We start from the raw sequence: 15,195 nt of genomic DNA, 5'->3' as shown, positions 1-15,195 counted from the left end.
ACCAGGAGCCAAACAGAGAAGTTCCCCAGACTGAATTTAAGGCAGGGGTAGGCAACCTAAGGCCAATGGGCTGGATGCGGCCCAATCGCCTTCTAAATCCGGCCGACGGATGGTCCGGGATTCAGCGTGTTTTTACATGAGTAGAATGTGTCCTTTTGTTTAAAATGCATCTCTGGGTTATTTGTGGGCCCTGCCTGGTGTTTCTTACATGGGTAGAATGTGTTCTTTTATTTAAAATGGGTAGAATGTGTGCTTTTGTTTAAAATGCATCTCCTGGTTATTTGTGGGGCATAGGAATTTGTTCATTCCCCCCCCCCCCAAATATAGTCCGGCCCCCCACATGGTCTGAGGAACCGACTGCTGAAAAAGGTTGCTGACCCCTGATTTAAGGTGTCTCCTCACTGGACTCTGCTGCCCTCTCCTGGCAAGCTAGAAAATAAATCTACGAACTACACCTGCAAGCAATAAGTCATGACACCGGGAACTTTCACAACTTCTTAGTGAACAGGGAGCAGAGATGTGTTTTTCTTGGAATAGCTATGAAGTGGGTATTTTGAATTTTTAACCCTGCTCCATACCTGCAATTATTTGAATTTGTTTTTTAGATATGGATAATTATTATTTTTTGTATTGTGAAACTGTTTTGAGATGATTCCTGGGAAGAGATTAATGAATAAAGCAGATAAATAATAATAAACGCAGCTGCCAGCCACAAGGGCAATTTCCTCAAAGCAGCGTACACCCAACACAGAGAAAGTAACAAAGAATGCATGTGTATTGCCAGGCACAAGAGCTGCACACAAGCAATCCTCAACCCCCAGGGCTCTCTCTCTTTGCCACAAAGGGCCACAGGTAAGTTTCCGCACCCAAGCCTTACCTTTCCTTGGGGCGTTCTTGGAGGGCACTCCATCTTCATCTTCCGAAGGCAGGGGTGGCATAGCCTGGCTGCCACTGCAACAAAGAACACAAGAAAACAGCGTTGATGCTTTGTGCATACTGTACACTCCATGGAAGTTGCTACTGTTAACTCCACGTCACATTCAGGTGAGTTGAATTTTTCAACTTTCAAATTCCTTAAAATGAGGGGTGCCAAAAAGTTGTAACATGACTTACATTCCCACTTCACGAGTTCAGAATAAAACCTACCCTAGTGAACCAAAGCTTACTTTTGTTTCCATTGCACCCACCTTGCCCACAATCCCTAACATTTTGCTGTCATGTTATATGCATTTTTAAAAAAACGTAATTTGGAATTCTATTACGCCTTAGTGTAGTACCATGCAGCCTACATGCTTCCCATCCCTCCTGCAGATTAAGTCCTTGGCCGAAAAGTGTAGCCCTGCCAGAGGCCCTCACCTTGTAGGGGAATGCTGGTCTGAGTCAGAGCTCTGTGAGCGTGCCGGGTGAGAGTTGCTGCTGCGCTTCACCCAGGCATTTTCTTTTGGCGGAGGCGCTGGCATCACCTTCAGAGGAAGCTTCTCTTCCCTGGGAGTCTTGGAAGTGGGAGACAGACCTTCATCCTCTTTGCTGCTGCCTTCATTTTCCAATGATTTCTCACTCTCCCTCCTTCGTGAGGCTGGAAGCGCAGGATACAATACAACATGGGCTAAGAAGATATGCACACACACCCTGGCTGAATGATGGAAAGCACATTTTCCTGGACCATTCCCCAGTGCTTCTGGGCTAGTTGGCATGCTTTACCAATACAAACCACCCAAACACCCAGTGAGTTTACAGAGCAGAAGATCACAGAACAAGCCTAAACTTTTCACAGACCTGTGAAAAGGATCTGGGCTGACAATTCCATTGTTTGATGAAGAGACTTCCTGGTTGGCTTGCATGTCAGTCCTTTTGTCTTTCCTGGGGCAGAAGTGATCAATTGCCCATAGAAAGCAACAAAAACACCCAGGTTTCTAATGTAACTGATTGGGGGTGGATGTGCTGTTGCCCAATTAAAGGTTTATGCTCTACCATGTGTGCGTGCAAGTGGGCATGCATGAGGTGTGTGTGTGAGGCATGACAATCTTGCACTTTAGTCCAGTGGTACTATGTCCAGTCTATATGCAGGCTGGCATGGGGTCTGTGAAGCTGACTGTGGCTGAGGAATCTCTCTCTCTCTCTCTCTCTCTCTCTCTCTCTCTCTCTCTCTCTCTCTCACACACACACACACACACACACACACACCCCTCCCACCAGCTGAAATCCTCCTTGTTTTGCCTGCATGAGAGAAAGCAAGCAGGGAAGTGATTCTGATAGTGAAAAATGTTTCATGGGAATGAGTTAATCATCTTCCCCCAGTACCACTGTTATGATCGAGCTCTCTCTCCCCCCACCCACCAAGGACTGTGCTACCCTTACAAAAAAAATGTTTAGTTTGGGCCTCAAGGTTCTTAACATGCAACTCCCCCAACGTTGTCAGTACAGTTTGATGGCTGCTTCGGCTAAGAAAATAAACAATTGTTAAAATAAATCTGTTTACAGCAGAGCCCAATCTAGTCAAATTGGCTCATAAGCTCTCACTCAGACCAAAGCCAGCATTTGTCAATTGTACATGAAAGTAGAAGCATTGTGTTTTCCCTTAGCAAAGAGTTGAATGAAAATTCTCGCCAAATAGGAATCTGGGTAGTGAGCATCTAAGGTTCTCTTTATAAAAAACAAAACAAAAACCCAACAACAAACCAAACCCCAAAAGATGGCTTCAACCAATCTCACTGCGCAGTGTGGTGCTGCCTTCCCAATGGCATGATAAATGATGAGCATTACTCCCAACTGCAGAGGTGGGCAAGGATTGCTCTCAGTTGTGCAGTGATCCCGACTATCTCCAAAGCTGAGAGGGCGGTTGGGGATTGTTTGGCAGCTGTGAAATCCAATGGTCCCCTGCCGCTCACATGGGGCAGTCCTTCTGCTGCCAGCAGAGTGGATGTGTGCACAGCTGTAAGGGCATTCCGAGTCCTGTTGCACAGGGGAGCCCAAGCCTGCAGCCTTCCTTCCCCGCTGGCCCTTCCCTTGAGAAAATCTAAGGCAGTGGATGCTGCTCCTGAAGACACACAGTCAAGCAGCCGTGTCCAAGTTAGCCCACTCCCTGCCAGCTCCTTCCACCCAGTCATTGTACTCTGTTAGGAAGTCTATTGTATAAACTCAACCTACTGGTAACAGACAATTTACATAACTAACAACACCAACCACATGCAATCCAACTGCTTACCGACAACCAGAGGGGAAAACATTTGTCCCAACAGAGACGACTGTACAGTACTAACCTGTAAATACTGTATTGGCCTGAATATAAACCTCACTTTTTTCCAAATATTAAGTGCGGCTTAAATTCACGACCTTACAAAAATTGGCTTTTAAGATAGCGCTGCTGAAACAGACATATAGTAAAACGGAACGGGTGTGAACGCCTGCGGAATTTGAAGGGAGTGGCTTATATCCCCCCCCCACTGAATTTTGCAGGTGTGGCTTATATTCGGGCCAATACGGTACCATCACTAATTGACAACTACTTAAGCTGCTAGCTTCCCTGCTGATCAGTTATTTAGAACCCAAACAGTGGATCTGATGGTAGGTTATGGACAACTTCCATTATGAAGCATTAAGAAACCTCATATTCTCAAATCTATACACACAGGCTTGCCATGTGACTCAACTGAAGCTTCCCAACTGAAATACGTGCTATAATCCAGGAAAGTTATGGGGCTTCCCAGAAATAGGACGATGTACCTCAGGGCTAAGTGAATGATACCCCAAAGACAACTTACTTCTTCCTGTTGGGCCTGTCCCCACAGAAGGAGTTGTACTGCCAGTCTGTGAAGACTCACTCCCTGTCCGTGACCGCTCTTGGTTATCTTCACTACGCCAGCTGGGGTGTCTAGAACATATACAGAAAAGCAAGGCTTACTAACTGTAAATGTGGGGCACTGGATAAAAAACAAGTATACACAACTCTACAAAAAATAAATAAATAAAAGGTGGTTAAATCAAACTGAGACAATTGTGCCATTAGTATCTTTCAATCTATAGTCCTGCTCAAACCAGCCCTTTAGTGGAGACCAGGTAGGGTATAACCCCATAGGAAGTCTGCAAATTTGTCTGGGGCTCGAGTCTTCTGATATTGAGCTTACAGTTCAGTCACTGGTCAGGGAGCAGCTGACGCTGCAGTAGAGCAGAACTTAAGATGCAGAGTTGATCAATGCCCAGATGAAAGACCACAAGATACTCTCCTCAAGTTTTCCGAGATGGAATACATCACAATTTCAAAGAGATATCCTTTTGGAGGAAGATTCCTAAAGGAACTCATTTTGGGGAGAAGATAAGGGACTCTTTGGAGAAGAGGAGCATTGGATCACACTGTCCACAGGGAAGACTTTACAACTGAGCTATGACACCTACAGAGTGCATGGCTTTGCATGTGGAGGCCCAGTTTCAATCCCTGGACCCAAGAAGTGATAAGGTTCTGGACAATGGAAATAGGAATCAACCCTCAACATGATGCATTCCTATGTTCAGCTTTGAAACAAAGCTCAGAAACAGTTGGAGATGTTTCTTAACTGCTCAAATTATATGTGTTAAATAAAACTAAGACTTTTTTTGGCTATGGGATTATATGTAGTATGATTTGGCCTTGCAGCCACCTGTCATTAGGCTAGTGTGGCTGCTTGTCATGTGGCAGTGACACAGTTTGGGATACAGAAGCTCAGGCAAGCCTGGTGCTAGGCTAGCATTCATTCTCTGAGCTTACACAGATAGCTACCCCCCAAAAAAGTGCTCTGTAATGCCATGAACATACCTACCAAGGCAGCTAATGGAATGTCACAGTTCACAATCTTCAGCATGAAGCAACTCTAGGGGTGTTCTGCAGCATCAGTGGAGCTGCATGCTATCTATGGCACCTTTTGGACAGATCACCAGCTTAAGCCTGTGCCACACCAAGTGGTGTTTTGCATATTAACTCAAGCAGTTTCACTACTGGACTGTGTGCATGTCATGCTCCTTTTCTGTCACTTACCGCTCCCGGGGCCGTCGCTCTAGCCTGGGCTTATCATCTTCCAGCTGGCGCTGCAGCTTCTCTTGCTCCTTCTGTAGCCTCTCTTCTACTTCACGCTCTCTTGCAGCTGTGTCCACAGGCTTGGCCCCCCCAAAGATGGAGGCTGCACGGCTAGACTGGGTAGCAGGAGCTACAGATGTATCTTCCTCCTTGGGTGCGCTCCGAGGCTTCAGGTTCAGTTTAGGCCTCTGAGTGGGACCTAAGAGAAAAAGAACAGGAGGTTGAAAAAAGTAGAACAGTTCAGAAAAAGCAAAATGAAAAAAGCAAAGCCACTGGATTCAGGATTAGGAAAAAGCCAACAAGCAGGAGAATTGTGAAAAATTCATATGGTTGCCTTATTTAGATAAGGAGGTGGGGATTAAAGGCTGGTAGGTGGCATTTAGGCCACATAAGGAGATCTTGGAAACAAGGAAGAGTCAGCAGAAGGCCCCATGCCCAACAGGGGACAATGAATCATTAGACAAACCTCCTACAAAAGGTGGGCCACCCAGTTCTCACAAATGGCTAGGCTACGTCATAATCTTTCTTAACCTTGTCTGATGGATCTGGCAACATACCATATGCACTGGGGTAGAGCAAGAGGGAAACATCACCATGGCCTAGGGTCAAATTCAGAATACCACAAGGAATAAGGGACAACAGAATAATCTGCAGCAATACACAACACACAATGAGAGCAAAGCCAACAACTCCTCCTTTCTTTGCTTCTGAGCAAACACCGAGCATACCTCTATCATCCCGCCGGGTGTCATCCCTGCTATAGTCATCCCGCGGGCTGCTCCACCTATCCATTCGATCATCTCGCCTCTCGTAACGGTCCTCATAGCGGTCACCACCACCCCTATAATCATCGTCCCGACGGTATCCGGTGCCAAAGGCTCTTCTACCACTGCCTGACCTAGAGTCGAAACCTACAGGAAAAGGAAGTTCAGTGGTTTAATCTTGCACAACAGGAAGACCATTATTTCTGAGGACAGCACCCCAGAGCGCTCACAGGGGAGTCAGAAAAGAGAGCAGACCTCAGAGTCTGTGTATACATCCACACACCCCTATACCCCTCCAACATATGCAGCTATTAAAATGATTCCCTGAGGTTACAGAGGCACACAGTCCCTGATCAAGCAGTATCCAAACATGGCACACAATGATAGATCAAGCCAGTTTCAGGAGGATTTCATGTACAGTTTCAAGGGCACGCTTTGAAGTCCTATTTGGCATCTGAAGAAAACACCTCCCACTTCAGTTCAAAACATGGCCAAAAATGCATAATTAGCACAGGTGGAAAGTGCTAACTCGTAGGGACTCAAGTCATGTACAATTGTACAAAAACACCACTCCTAATTTACAAGATCACTCAGCCTGGAAGGAAGACAGACAGCAGCAGCAGCAGCAGCACAAGAAACCAGAGAAGAAGGACTAGCAGGAAAGGAACTTCACCTCATTTACTACATCTCCACAACCAATATAATAGTTAAAAACTGCAGAAATAATAAGAGTGCTGCAGGTATCCATGCGTGTGCAAGATGCAAGAGATATTTGTAGACCAAGCAGGGAGGACAATCAAAATGTCTTTCCACTAGAGTAATCATTGATCTTGAAACACAAAAGAGAAACCTTTTTACGCCTCTGAGAAAAGAAACTGCAGCAGTGCTCTACATTCCATATCCCAACTTCCAAGTATTTTCACCTTCAAGAGAGAAAACCCATTCAGACCACAATGACTACACATAAAATGGATTGTGTGACTAAAATGTTGCATCCACAGCAGGGGAATGTGGGAGCTGTATTACCTAGCCAATGCTGCAATGTAAGCAAATGTTATATTAAGTGATGCCTCCTGTAAGCATCTCAAACCCCAGACCCACAATGAAGTCTGTGACCCACAGTACCTCCTCTATCGTAGTCTCTACTACGGTCATCGTAACGATCTCTGCCCCCAAACCGATCCATCTCTCTTCGGGGACCATCACGGTACCGATCCGAATCGTAACGATCACGGTCTCGATACCCTAAAGCAGGAAGAAAAGGCTATAGCATGTACAAGATAAACACAGAGCAATGACTTTCGGAAAACATTTGACACAGCCTGGGGGAGATTCAGGGGGCAGGCTTTAGACCTCTTCCAGCTCGTGACTACCATAGTGCTTGGTCACAGAACTATTTATTATTGAAATGTCGTTTCGCCTTGTACTGTAAAGAAGTATTTACTTATATATTCCACTGCACCCAGAAGGTTCACAGCAGAAAATGTGACGAAAAAGCAGGAATTGAAGTACCCCTCAAAAATTACCATTACCATCATAAAAAGTCTCTGTTCTAAGCAGGGGAATAGTAGAGGAAATGTGCTTTTCTCAAAAGGAGGAGGGCCATTTACAGGAAATCATAGAACTGTAGAGCTGGAAAGGAACCCGAGGGTCCTCTAGTCTAACCCCTGCAATGCAGGAATCTCAACAGACATGAACCATGTATCTTCTGAACTAAAAGCAAACTGTTTATAAAGCTACCTACATGAGGTTAGGCAATCACTCAATTACATATAACTCGTTGTTTTGCTTTAAAAAAAATAGTAGTCAGGCGAAAACACTGACTGCAATTTCACAGCTGCCATACTCTAATTCTCCAGACTGTTAGACAAGAAGATTTCAGGTGTATTTGTCTTCTGATTAAGGCATTCCTTTCTCAAAAAAGTAGCCTGTAGAATGCATGCTTTACAGTCATGAAGCATAAATGTCTAACATGCCTCCATGTCTCCAGCTCATGATATGAACCTGCTGAGTTCATCCCCATTTCAGACTGAAATGGGTCTTCCGCATTTCAGTCTGAAAGAGAACAAGGTAAACAGGGATTAGCCTTCATTGCACTTGTGCAGCTAGGACTCCGTTTTACAGTCTCTGTTATGCTGTAAAAACATGAACAGATATCATGCAACATTTGGAGCAACAAAGGACGGCATTTTGAGAACCAAGCCAGCTTGGTTGACTGACACGAGCTCTCCCAAGGCTTCTGACTCGGGACACAGCCAGCACTACCTAGAGATACAAGGGAATGAACCTGGGAACTTCTGAGTGGAAAGCAGATGCTCTGCACCAGAGCCACAGCCCTTCCTCAGTGTGCGTAATTCCCTGCTAACTTTTTGTAGTAACTGGCTAGTATTCAATCTAGAATCATGTACAGTGGTGCCTCGCTAGACAAATTTAATTCGTTCCACGGGTCTTTTCTTATAACGAAAAATTTGTCTAGCAAATCCCATAGGAATGCATTGATTTTTTTTTTGCCCATAGGAACGCATTAATTGAATTTCAATGCATTCCTATGGGAAACCGTGATTCGCTAGACAAATTTTTCGTAAAACGGATTCATCTAGCGAGGCAACCTCCGCTCGAAAAATCCTTTCGTTAAGCGGAAATTCCGTTAAGCAGGGCATTCGTTAAGCGAGGCACCACTGTATAGGGAGCAAAGGGAGGAAAGCTACAAGCGTAAGAACAGAATATAAAGGAAGGGCTTCAGCAACTCAGGAGCATGCAGGAAAATTAGAGGAGGGCAAGGAAAATGGTAGTTAGCACAGCAGGCAACTGGTGATGAACTCACTGTCTCCAAAGCTATCCTCGCCCCTGCGGGGAGGGGGGTCATCAAAGCTATCCGTAGTAGGACGAGCCCTCCAGTCACTTTCAAATCTCTCTGAATCCCGGTTGCGATCACGATCTCTACCAAAAGAGCGATCATCTCTATCTGCAAAAGAAAGGAAAAGCAATCCAACAGTTAAAGGGCACACCCAGTTTCATGGATTCAGAGGTCTGTACAGAGGAATGTAAACACACCTACACTTATTGATATCAGGCAGGTGCCTTTGCTGTGTTCTTTCCAGCACCTCCTTAAAACATTTTTGCTTAGACAAGCCTCTCCAGACACCTAGAAGTTACATGTGTTTAATTTAAGTAACGTGTAAAGAAAGTTATTTTGATAGATAATGGAAGAAGTATACCCGAACAGGGTAGATTAAAAGAAATTAAGAATGTGGGTAAAAAGAAATGACTTACCGTATATAGAAATTGATATGTTAAAAGTCGGAAGCTTTTTATAAATCTCTTTTTCTTTTAACATTTTTTCTTTTTGTAATTTTTTCTTTTTTGCATGTTTTTCTTTAAAAATGTTTCTTCTTTTTTCTTTCTTTTGCAATTCCCCTATTTTTGTATGTTCTTTCTTTTTATGTGTTTCTTTTTGTTAATATGTATTATATATTTTGTAATGCTTTTAAAGAATGGAATTCAATAAAGATTTTTAAACTTAAAAAAGAAGAAGTTACATGTTTTTTAATCTGTTTTTAGTTTATTGTTCATTTTAGTTTTAAAATGTTTTAAAATACCCGTTTTCAACTTCTGAAGAAGTGTGCATGCACACGAAAGCTCATACCTATGACATACTTAGTTGGTCTCTACGGTGCTACCGGAAGGATTTTTTTATTTTGTTTTGACTGCATCAGACCAACACGGCTACCTACCTGTAATTGTTTTCAGCTGTCTTTTATGGGTAATTTTAAAAAGATTTTTTTTGTCAACCACTTTGGGCTTTTATTACAACCAAGTTGCATATAAATTTTGTTAAAGAAAGATACTGTACACTGATAATTTCTCTGCCGGAGCAATAAGCGTGACCTCTGGCAAGATCAGTGTGTGTAGATAAGAGGGAGCAGGATGCTGGCTCAATGTGCTCTGTGGAATCGTGTAGCTCACACCTTCTGTACCCTCAGCCACTGGGCTGGAGAGGCACTCTTAAGGAAATGGAAACTCACAGTGCTAATTCTGCAATACTTTGTACCTTTTGCAATTTGCACTGTCGGACCCAACAAGATCAAGTCAAAAGTACTGTGAAGGTAAAGCTCATAAGGCCTTTAGCTCTCCTTGTCAATTTAATCCTTACACAGAAAAGACTTGCTAGTAAGTGGGGTACACTTAGTAGTTTCACAGCTTTATTTTGCAGCCTTTGTGTATAAAATTTAGCTGGTACAAGATGACCTCTTTTCACAGAGCCATAGCACTTACCTTTATCCTGAGCTTGATCAGCAATATCCACTCGTATTCTCCTGTTCCCTAGAGACTGAACATACAGTGGAACATTAGCATTTTAAAGCCCAATTTTTTTTAACTTGTACAGCAAGTTCAAGGTTATATCTGACCAACGCATGTATGGTAGAATTGCTTTGTAAATGGATGTGTCAATCACTTTAACACATGGAAAAAAGGATGCTCACAGTATTGTTATTTATTAAACTGACTAAAGGTGACTTAGCATAAAAAAGAAACTTCTGAGACATTCATATTTTTAAAAGGTAAGATTAAAACACCCCACCCACTAAAAGAGGCCACAGATTGCTAAAGCCAAAGACCTGGCAGAAAAGAAATATTTTTGCCTGGCATCCCCAGGTATGTAATGATGGAATCAGGGACTCCTTCCTGGGGAGAGCATTCCACAAAAGGGTAGCAAATAAAAAAACAATGCCCACTGGACTCTATCGCTCAGGTTCCTGATGTACAATTGTAGAACTTCACTTGTGCCAATGTATCTCGATGACAGAGGACAAGATGGTTGGACAGTGTTCTCGAAGCTACGAACATGAGTTTGACCAAACTGCGGGAGGCAGTGGAAGACAGGAGTGCCTGGTGTGCTCTGGTCCATGAGGTCACGAAGAGTCGGACACGACTAAACGACAACAACTGGGATTCAACATGGAAACAGGGTGAGCCTAAGAATAACTTCGTTCATGTGTTCTCTCTAATGTGAAGGGTCATGGAATTTTAAGATGCCTGATGGAGTTAAACTCAATCAAAACAAGGCCTGGATCTTTTGCTCTGTCTTTCACATGACTAGAGAAGATTATGTTTATGGCCCAAGAAAAGTCTCCAGTCTTGGAAATAGGTTGGCACAGAGTATTAAAAGCTTCTTCATCCAAGAGTGTATCCGGTGCTTCTGCTTGTGTATCAGACTTCTGCTTGTACAGTGGAACTTCCTCTTCCTCTCTCCCCACTGCACCCTCAATATTTGCAGCAACAAATATAATTGCTTATTTTAAGCTGCCAAGCTGTCACAAACCCCCTTAACAGTTTACAGATTTACTTTCCTGTACCTATTATAGCTTTGTCCTTTGCAAGTTTAATTTTTTTTGTTGAGGCAGGAAAATGGTTTGGGTGCTTTCAGGTGGCACTGTCTAGACTTCAGAGGCAGGATCACTTGCCAAGTATCTAAGATTGCCAGAATAATCTACTTAACATAGCTAAGGCAGGAGAGCAACCATCTGAAAATGCTTTTTGCTGCAGGATAGTAACACTTTTTATCGGGCTTGTCTGAGGAAACGGAGTCCAGTTTCTTGACCCAAGTTGCTTGAGACTTGAGTCATGCCAATCAGAACAGGACAGACAACTGCTGTCCTTAAATACTTCAACAGACAGCCCTGAAGATATAAAATTGTGCCTAACTTGAACTGCTGGATATCAATGTGTTCAGAATCAATGTGGCTGCATTTGGCTGCGTCCAACTTCTCAGAAGCCAATCGGAGATAATCAAAGGCAGTCCATTTCAGATGTACACCATGCATCTTCTGAAGTAGTCATTTTTTACCAAAATAAGTATATACCAAAGTATATACCAAAATAAGTATACATGAGGTAAGGTAAGGTAAGGTAAAGGTAAATGACCCCTGGATGGTAGAGTCCAGTCAATGGCTATGGGGTTGTGGCACTCATCTCGCTTCAGGCCAAGGGAGCCAGCATTTGTCCACAGACAGCTTTCTGGATCATGTGGCCAGCATGACTAAACAGCTTCTGGCACAATGGAACACCATGATGGAAGCCAGAGCGCATGGAAATGTCGTTTACCTTCCCACCACAGCAGTGCCTATTTATCTATTTGCACTGGTATGCTTCTGAACTGCTAGGTTGGCAGAAGCTGGGACAGAGCAATGAGAGCTCACCACTGTTGTGCAAATTCAAACCATCAACATTCCAATCGGCAAGCCCAAGGGACTCAGTGGTTTAGACCACAGGGCCACCTGTGTCCCTAAAGTACCCCCTATTAAGATACTTTCTTTCCAGCACTGCTACCAAATAAAGAATGCATTCTTCCAAAAACACGTTGGAGTCCTCTGTGCATCCTGCAGAAATCTGAGTAACTGGCATTGGCCCTAGATGAACAGGTTTCCTGCCCTTAAACTTGCAGTCTGCAAACATTAGGAAAATAAAATTTCTAGGGAGTGCAACTGTAGAGCCTTAAGAAACTTTACTCTGGCAATCCAGATCCTTGCCAACTCCTGCAAAGGGTTAATCCCCTGAAAACAGTCTTTTAGCTCAAATTATTGCATTTAATGATCTAGCAGCAGAAGACTCTCAGAGGAGGACCTCAGTGTCTGGGCTGAGTGATGGGAGTGGAGACGCTCCTTCAGGTATACTGGACTGAGTCCATTTAGGACTTTAAAGGTCAGCACAAACACTTTGAATTGTGCTTGAAAACACACTGGAAACGTACTTAATCATACGTGGATAGGTTTTGCAAGCAGCAACATGGTTGGGCAGCCTGCATAATCTGCCTTCATCCTCTGGTTATTTTTAGAAACATACTGCCTTTTGTGCCCTGAGAGTTTCACATCAGCTGACAGAAATGCACCAGATCCTGTTACAGGTTATCTCTTTCAATGGTTCTTTCCTCTCTAACCCAGACATAGATATACCTGCAAAGTGAAGTACTTTCTATGCATCATTACTTCAATCAAGTTTTCAAGAGTTTTGCTCCTTTGAATTTTCTCTCCACCCCAGAGGCTGGGCTACATCAAGCCAAGGGATATGACTACATTTCTTGGCAGATTTCAACTCACCTCTTCATTGAGGCTCAAAGCACGGAGCATGGAGTCCAGGTCTTCAAACTCAGCATATCCAAATCCTTTCAACCTCTCTGGATTACTAGGCTCCCGTGGTAAACGAACAGCACTTATCTGCAGTTGAGTGAGAGGCAAAAATATTTTAAGTAACCATCTTCCCAGAAGGAAGATGCAGTGGTAATCTCCAGGTGCTATGCTCCACCCACTGTACTTATTTAAGGACATTTTCATGCCACCCTTCACCCTTAGGGTGGCCTTTATAAAATACAAAGTTGCATAACTTGCAAGCAATTGAAATTCAGGATTAATGTCCTTGGGCTTCATTCATTTGTTTGTTAAATGTGTATCCCACCTTTCCACTATATGGTGCTTGTAAATACAGAAAAACACAAACAAATAATGTTATTTCATTTATTTCATAAAACTTATATACTGCTGATAGTAAGAAAAAACCCCTCAAAGCAGTTAGAAAAAAACCTTTAAAAAAATAGTAATAGCAATAAGGGCACTTGAAAAGAGAAAGGCAGGAGTGGACGCAGGTGATAGATTTTCACTCTTTAAATCAGACCACATAATATACTCTGGTGTTTCACACCAACAGAATGATTATCCTAACTCTTTGATTCTACACACACATCACTAACACCAATTATTGTTTCTGTTTCCCTTATAAGCTGGCATTGAAACACTGGAGGAACACACCTTTTACTGCACACTATTAGCGACCAACTAATATCTGAAGAAGTGTGCATGCACACGAAAGCTCATACCAATGACAAACTTAGTTGGTCTCTAAGGTGCTACTGGAAGGAATTTTTTCAATTTTGTTTCGAGCACACTATTATGCAACTTAAATGGGCCTTAACCTCAGCTAAGTGTATACAGGACTGCAGTCTTAACCATCCTGATTTCAATAAAGGCTGCATGCTTAAAAAGATGCTAACTTTATTCTAGGTCAGGAGTACTCAGAAGGTAGATTGGAACCAACCAGCAGATCACTTGAAGCTAATACATTTCTATTTACACTGCACATTCGTTGCTATGATAGCAGAAATCAAAGCTACCAAATATATATTTAGACTAATGGCTAGCAGGGAAGAATCTTCATCAGCTTTTGACCACCACGGGACAGTTAGATCTTTCTTGGAGCTTGACTCAAGATAGGTGTAACAACAAAGAAGATCAATGATGCTTTCCTTTAATGTACAGGAAGTTCCTCACAACATCAAATGCAGTTTCATCGCACCTGTCTTGTTTCTCTTTAAGCCCCAAGCTATGTACATCATTTCAAAACAAGAGGCTTGTCTGCTGGGAATTGTGATCTGTCTTTCCAGCATGCTAAATCACTAGAGGTACAATTCCCAAACCCTGTTACAAGAGAAACACTCATGTGCTGTGTGAAATAGCAGTTCACATGAATCCTGAGCACACCTCACAAAAACTGCCTGTTGCATCTCTTCACAATTTACTGTTCTGGCCTTGCCTCCTTCCAATCTAAATTCTGTTCAAGTTGGGGGAGAGGAGAACCAGACTCCTGAAGCACAGTGTCACTACTACTCTGACATCAGGGCAGAAAAATAAACACACAAAGTCTAAGTTCCTTGAAGGTAGAGTGGTTCTTGCTGGTACATCTTCAGGTGCACAAATGATATCTATTTCCATATTTTTTTAAAGGAGGCGTTACAGGCATACCCTTGCTTTATTGCACTTTGCAGATGTTGCTCCTTACAAGAATGTGGGTGCAGCTGCAGGAAGGAAGGAAGGAAACCCCCCGGTGCTGGTGCCACCACCCCTCCTCTTCTAGCCATGGGAGTGGAGCGGGCTGGAGACAGGTTTTTCTCCTCCTACCCCTGCAACTGGGGTGGGGTGGCTTAATAGACTACAGTATAAACATAACTTTGATATGCACTGGGATACCTTAAAAATTGTGTGACTTGCTTTATTGCGGTGGCCTGGAACTGAATCCATAATATTTCTGAGCTATGCCTGTACCTGCCAGATGTTTGGACACCAGAACCCTGACCAATCACCACTATTTTAAGGGGTGGCTTCCTGCTTTGGGCTAACCAGAAGCAGAAAACTACTCTTTACAATTGAGAGGTTTATGTAGCATAAAGCTATTTGAAAATAGTAGATTTGGGTCTGTTGCTGCCTTCCAAACTGTAAGGTATTGAGAAGCTAGAAACAATATAAAAATCCAGATCATTCTTCTCACTTTATAAAGCGCTCTTCACTTCATCAAAGAGGCCTGGAATTTCTACCAACTGCTAGGGAAACTCCTGTG

At 43.2% G+C, this 15,195-nt stretch overlaps 1 protein-coding gene across 1 annotated transcript in view; it reads right to left on the bottom strand.

The window, feature by feature from the left end:
• Positions 1–15,195, bottom strand: part of EIF4B (eukaryotic translation initiation factor 4B) — a 32,460-nt gene that overhangs the window by 4,755 nt on the left and 12,510 nt on the right. Inside the window, exons 5-13 of the mRNA XM_035101883.3 lie at positions 12,909–13,025; positions 10,087–10,141; positions 8,636–8,776; positions 6,937–7,056; positions 5,776–5,958; positions 5,009–5,246; positions 3,762–3,871; positions 1,357–1,576; positions 878–951 (exon numbers count right to left, since the gene is read on the bottom strand). Coding sequence (XP_034957774.1) covers positions 878–951; positions 1,357–1,576; positions 3,762–3,871; positions 5,009–5,246; positions 5,776–5,958; positions 6,937–7,056; positions 8,636–8,776; positions 10,087–10,141; positions 12,909–13,025 — 1,258 coding nt within the window. The remainder of the gene's footprint in view (positions 1–877; positions 952–1,356; positions 1,577–3,761; positions 3,872–5,008; positions 5,247–5,775; positions 5,959–6,936; positions 7,057–8,635; positions 8,777–10,086; positions 10,142–12,908; positions 13,026–15,195) is intronic.

The sequence above is a fragment of the Zootoca vivipara genome, chromosome 2, assembly GCF_965207765.1.
Source record: "Zootoca vivipara chromosome 2, rZooViv2.hap1.1, whole genome shotgun sequence".
NCBI lineage: Eukaryota > Metazoa > Chordata > Lepidosauria > Squamata > Lacertidae > Zootoca > Zootoca vivipara.
The sequence above is the reverse complement of the archived record's forward strand: the minus strand, read 5'-3'. Positions and strand labels throughout refer to the sequence as shown.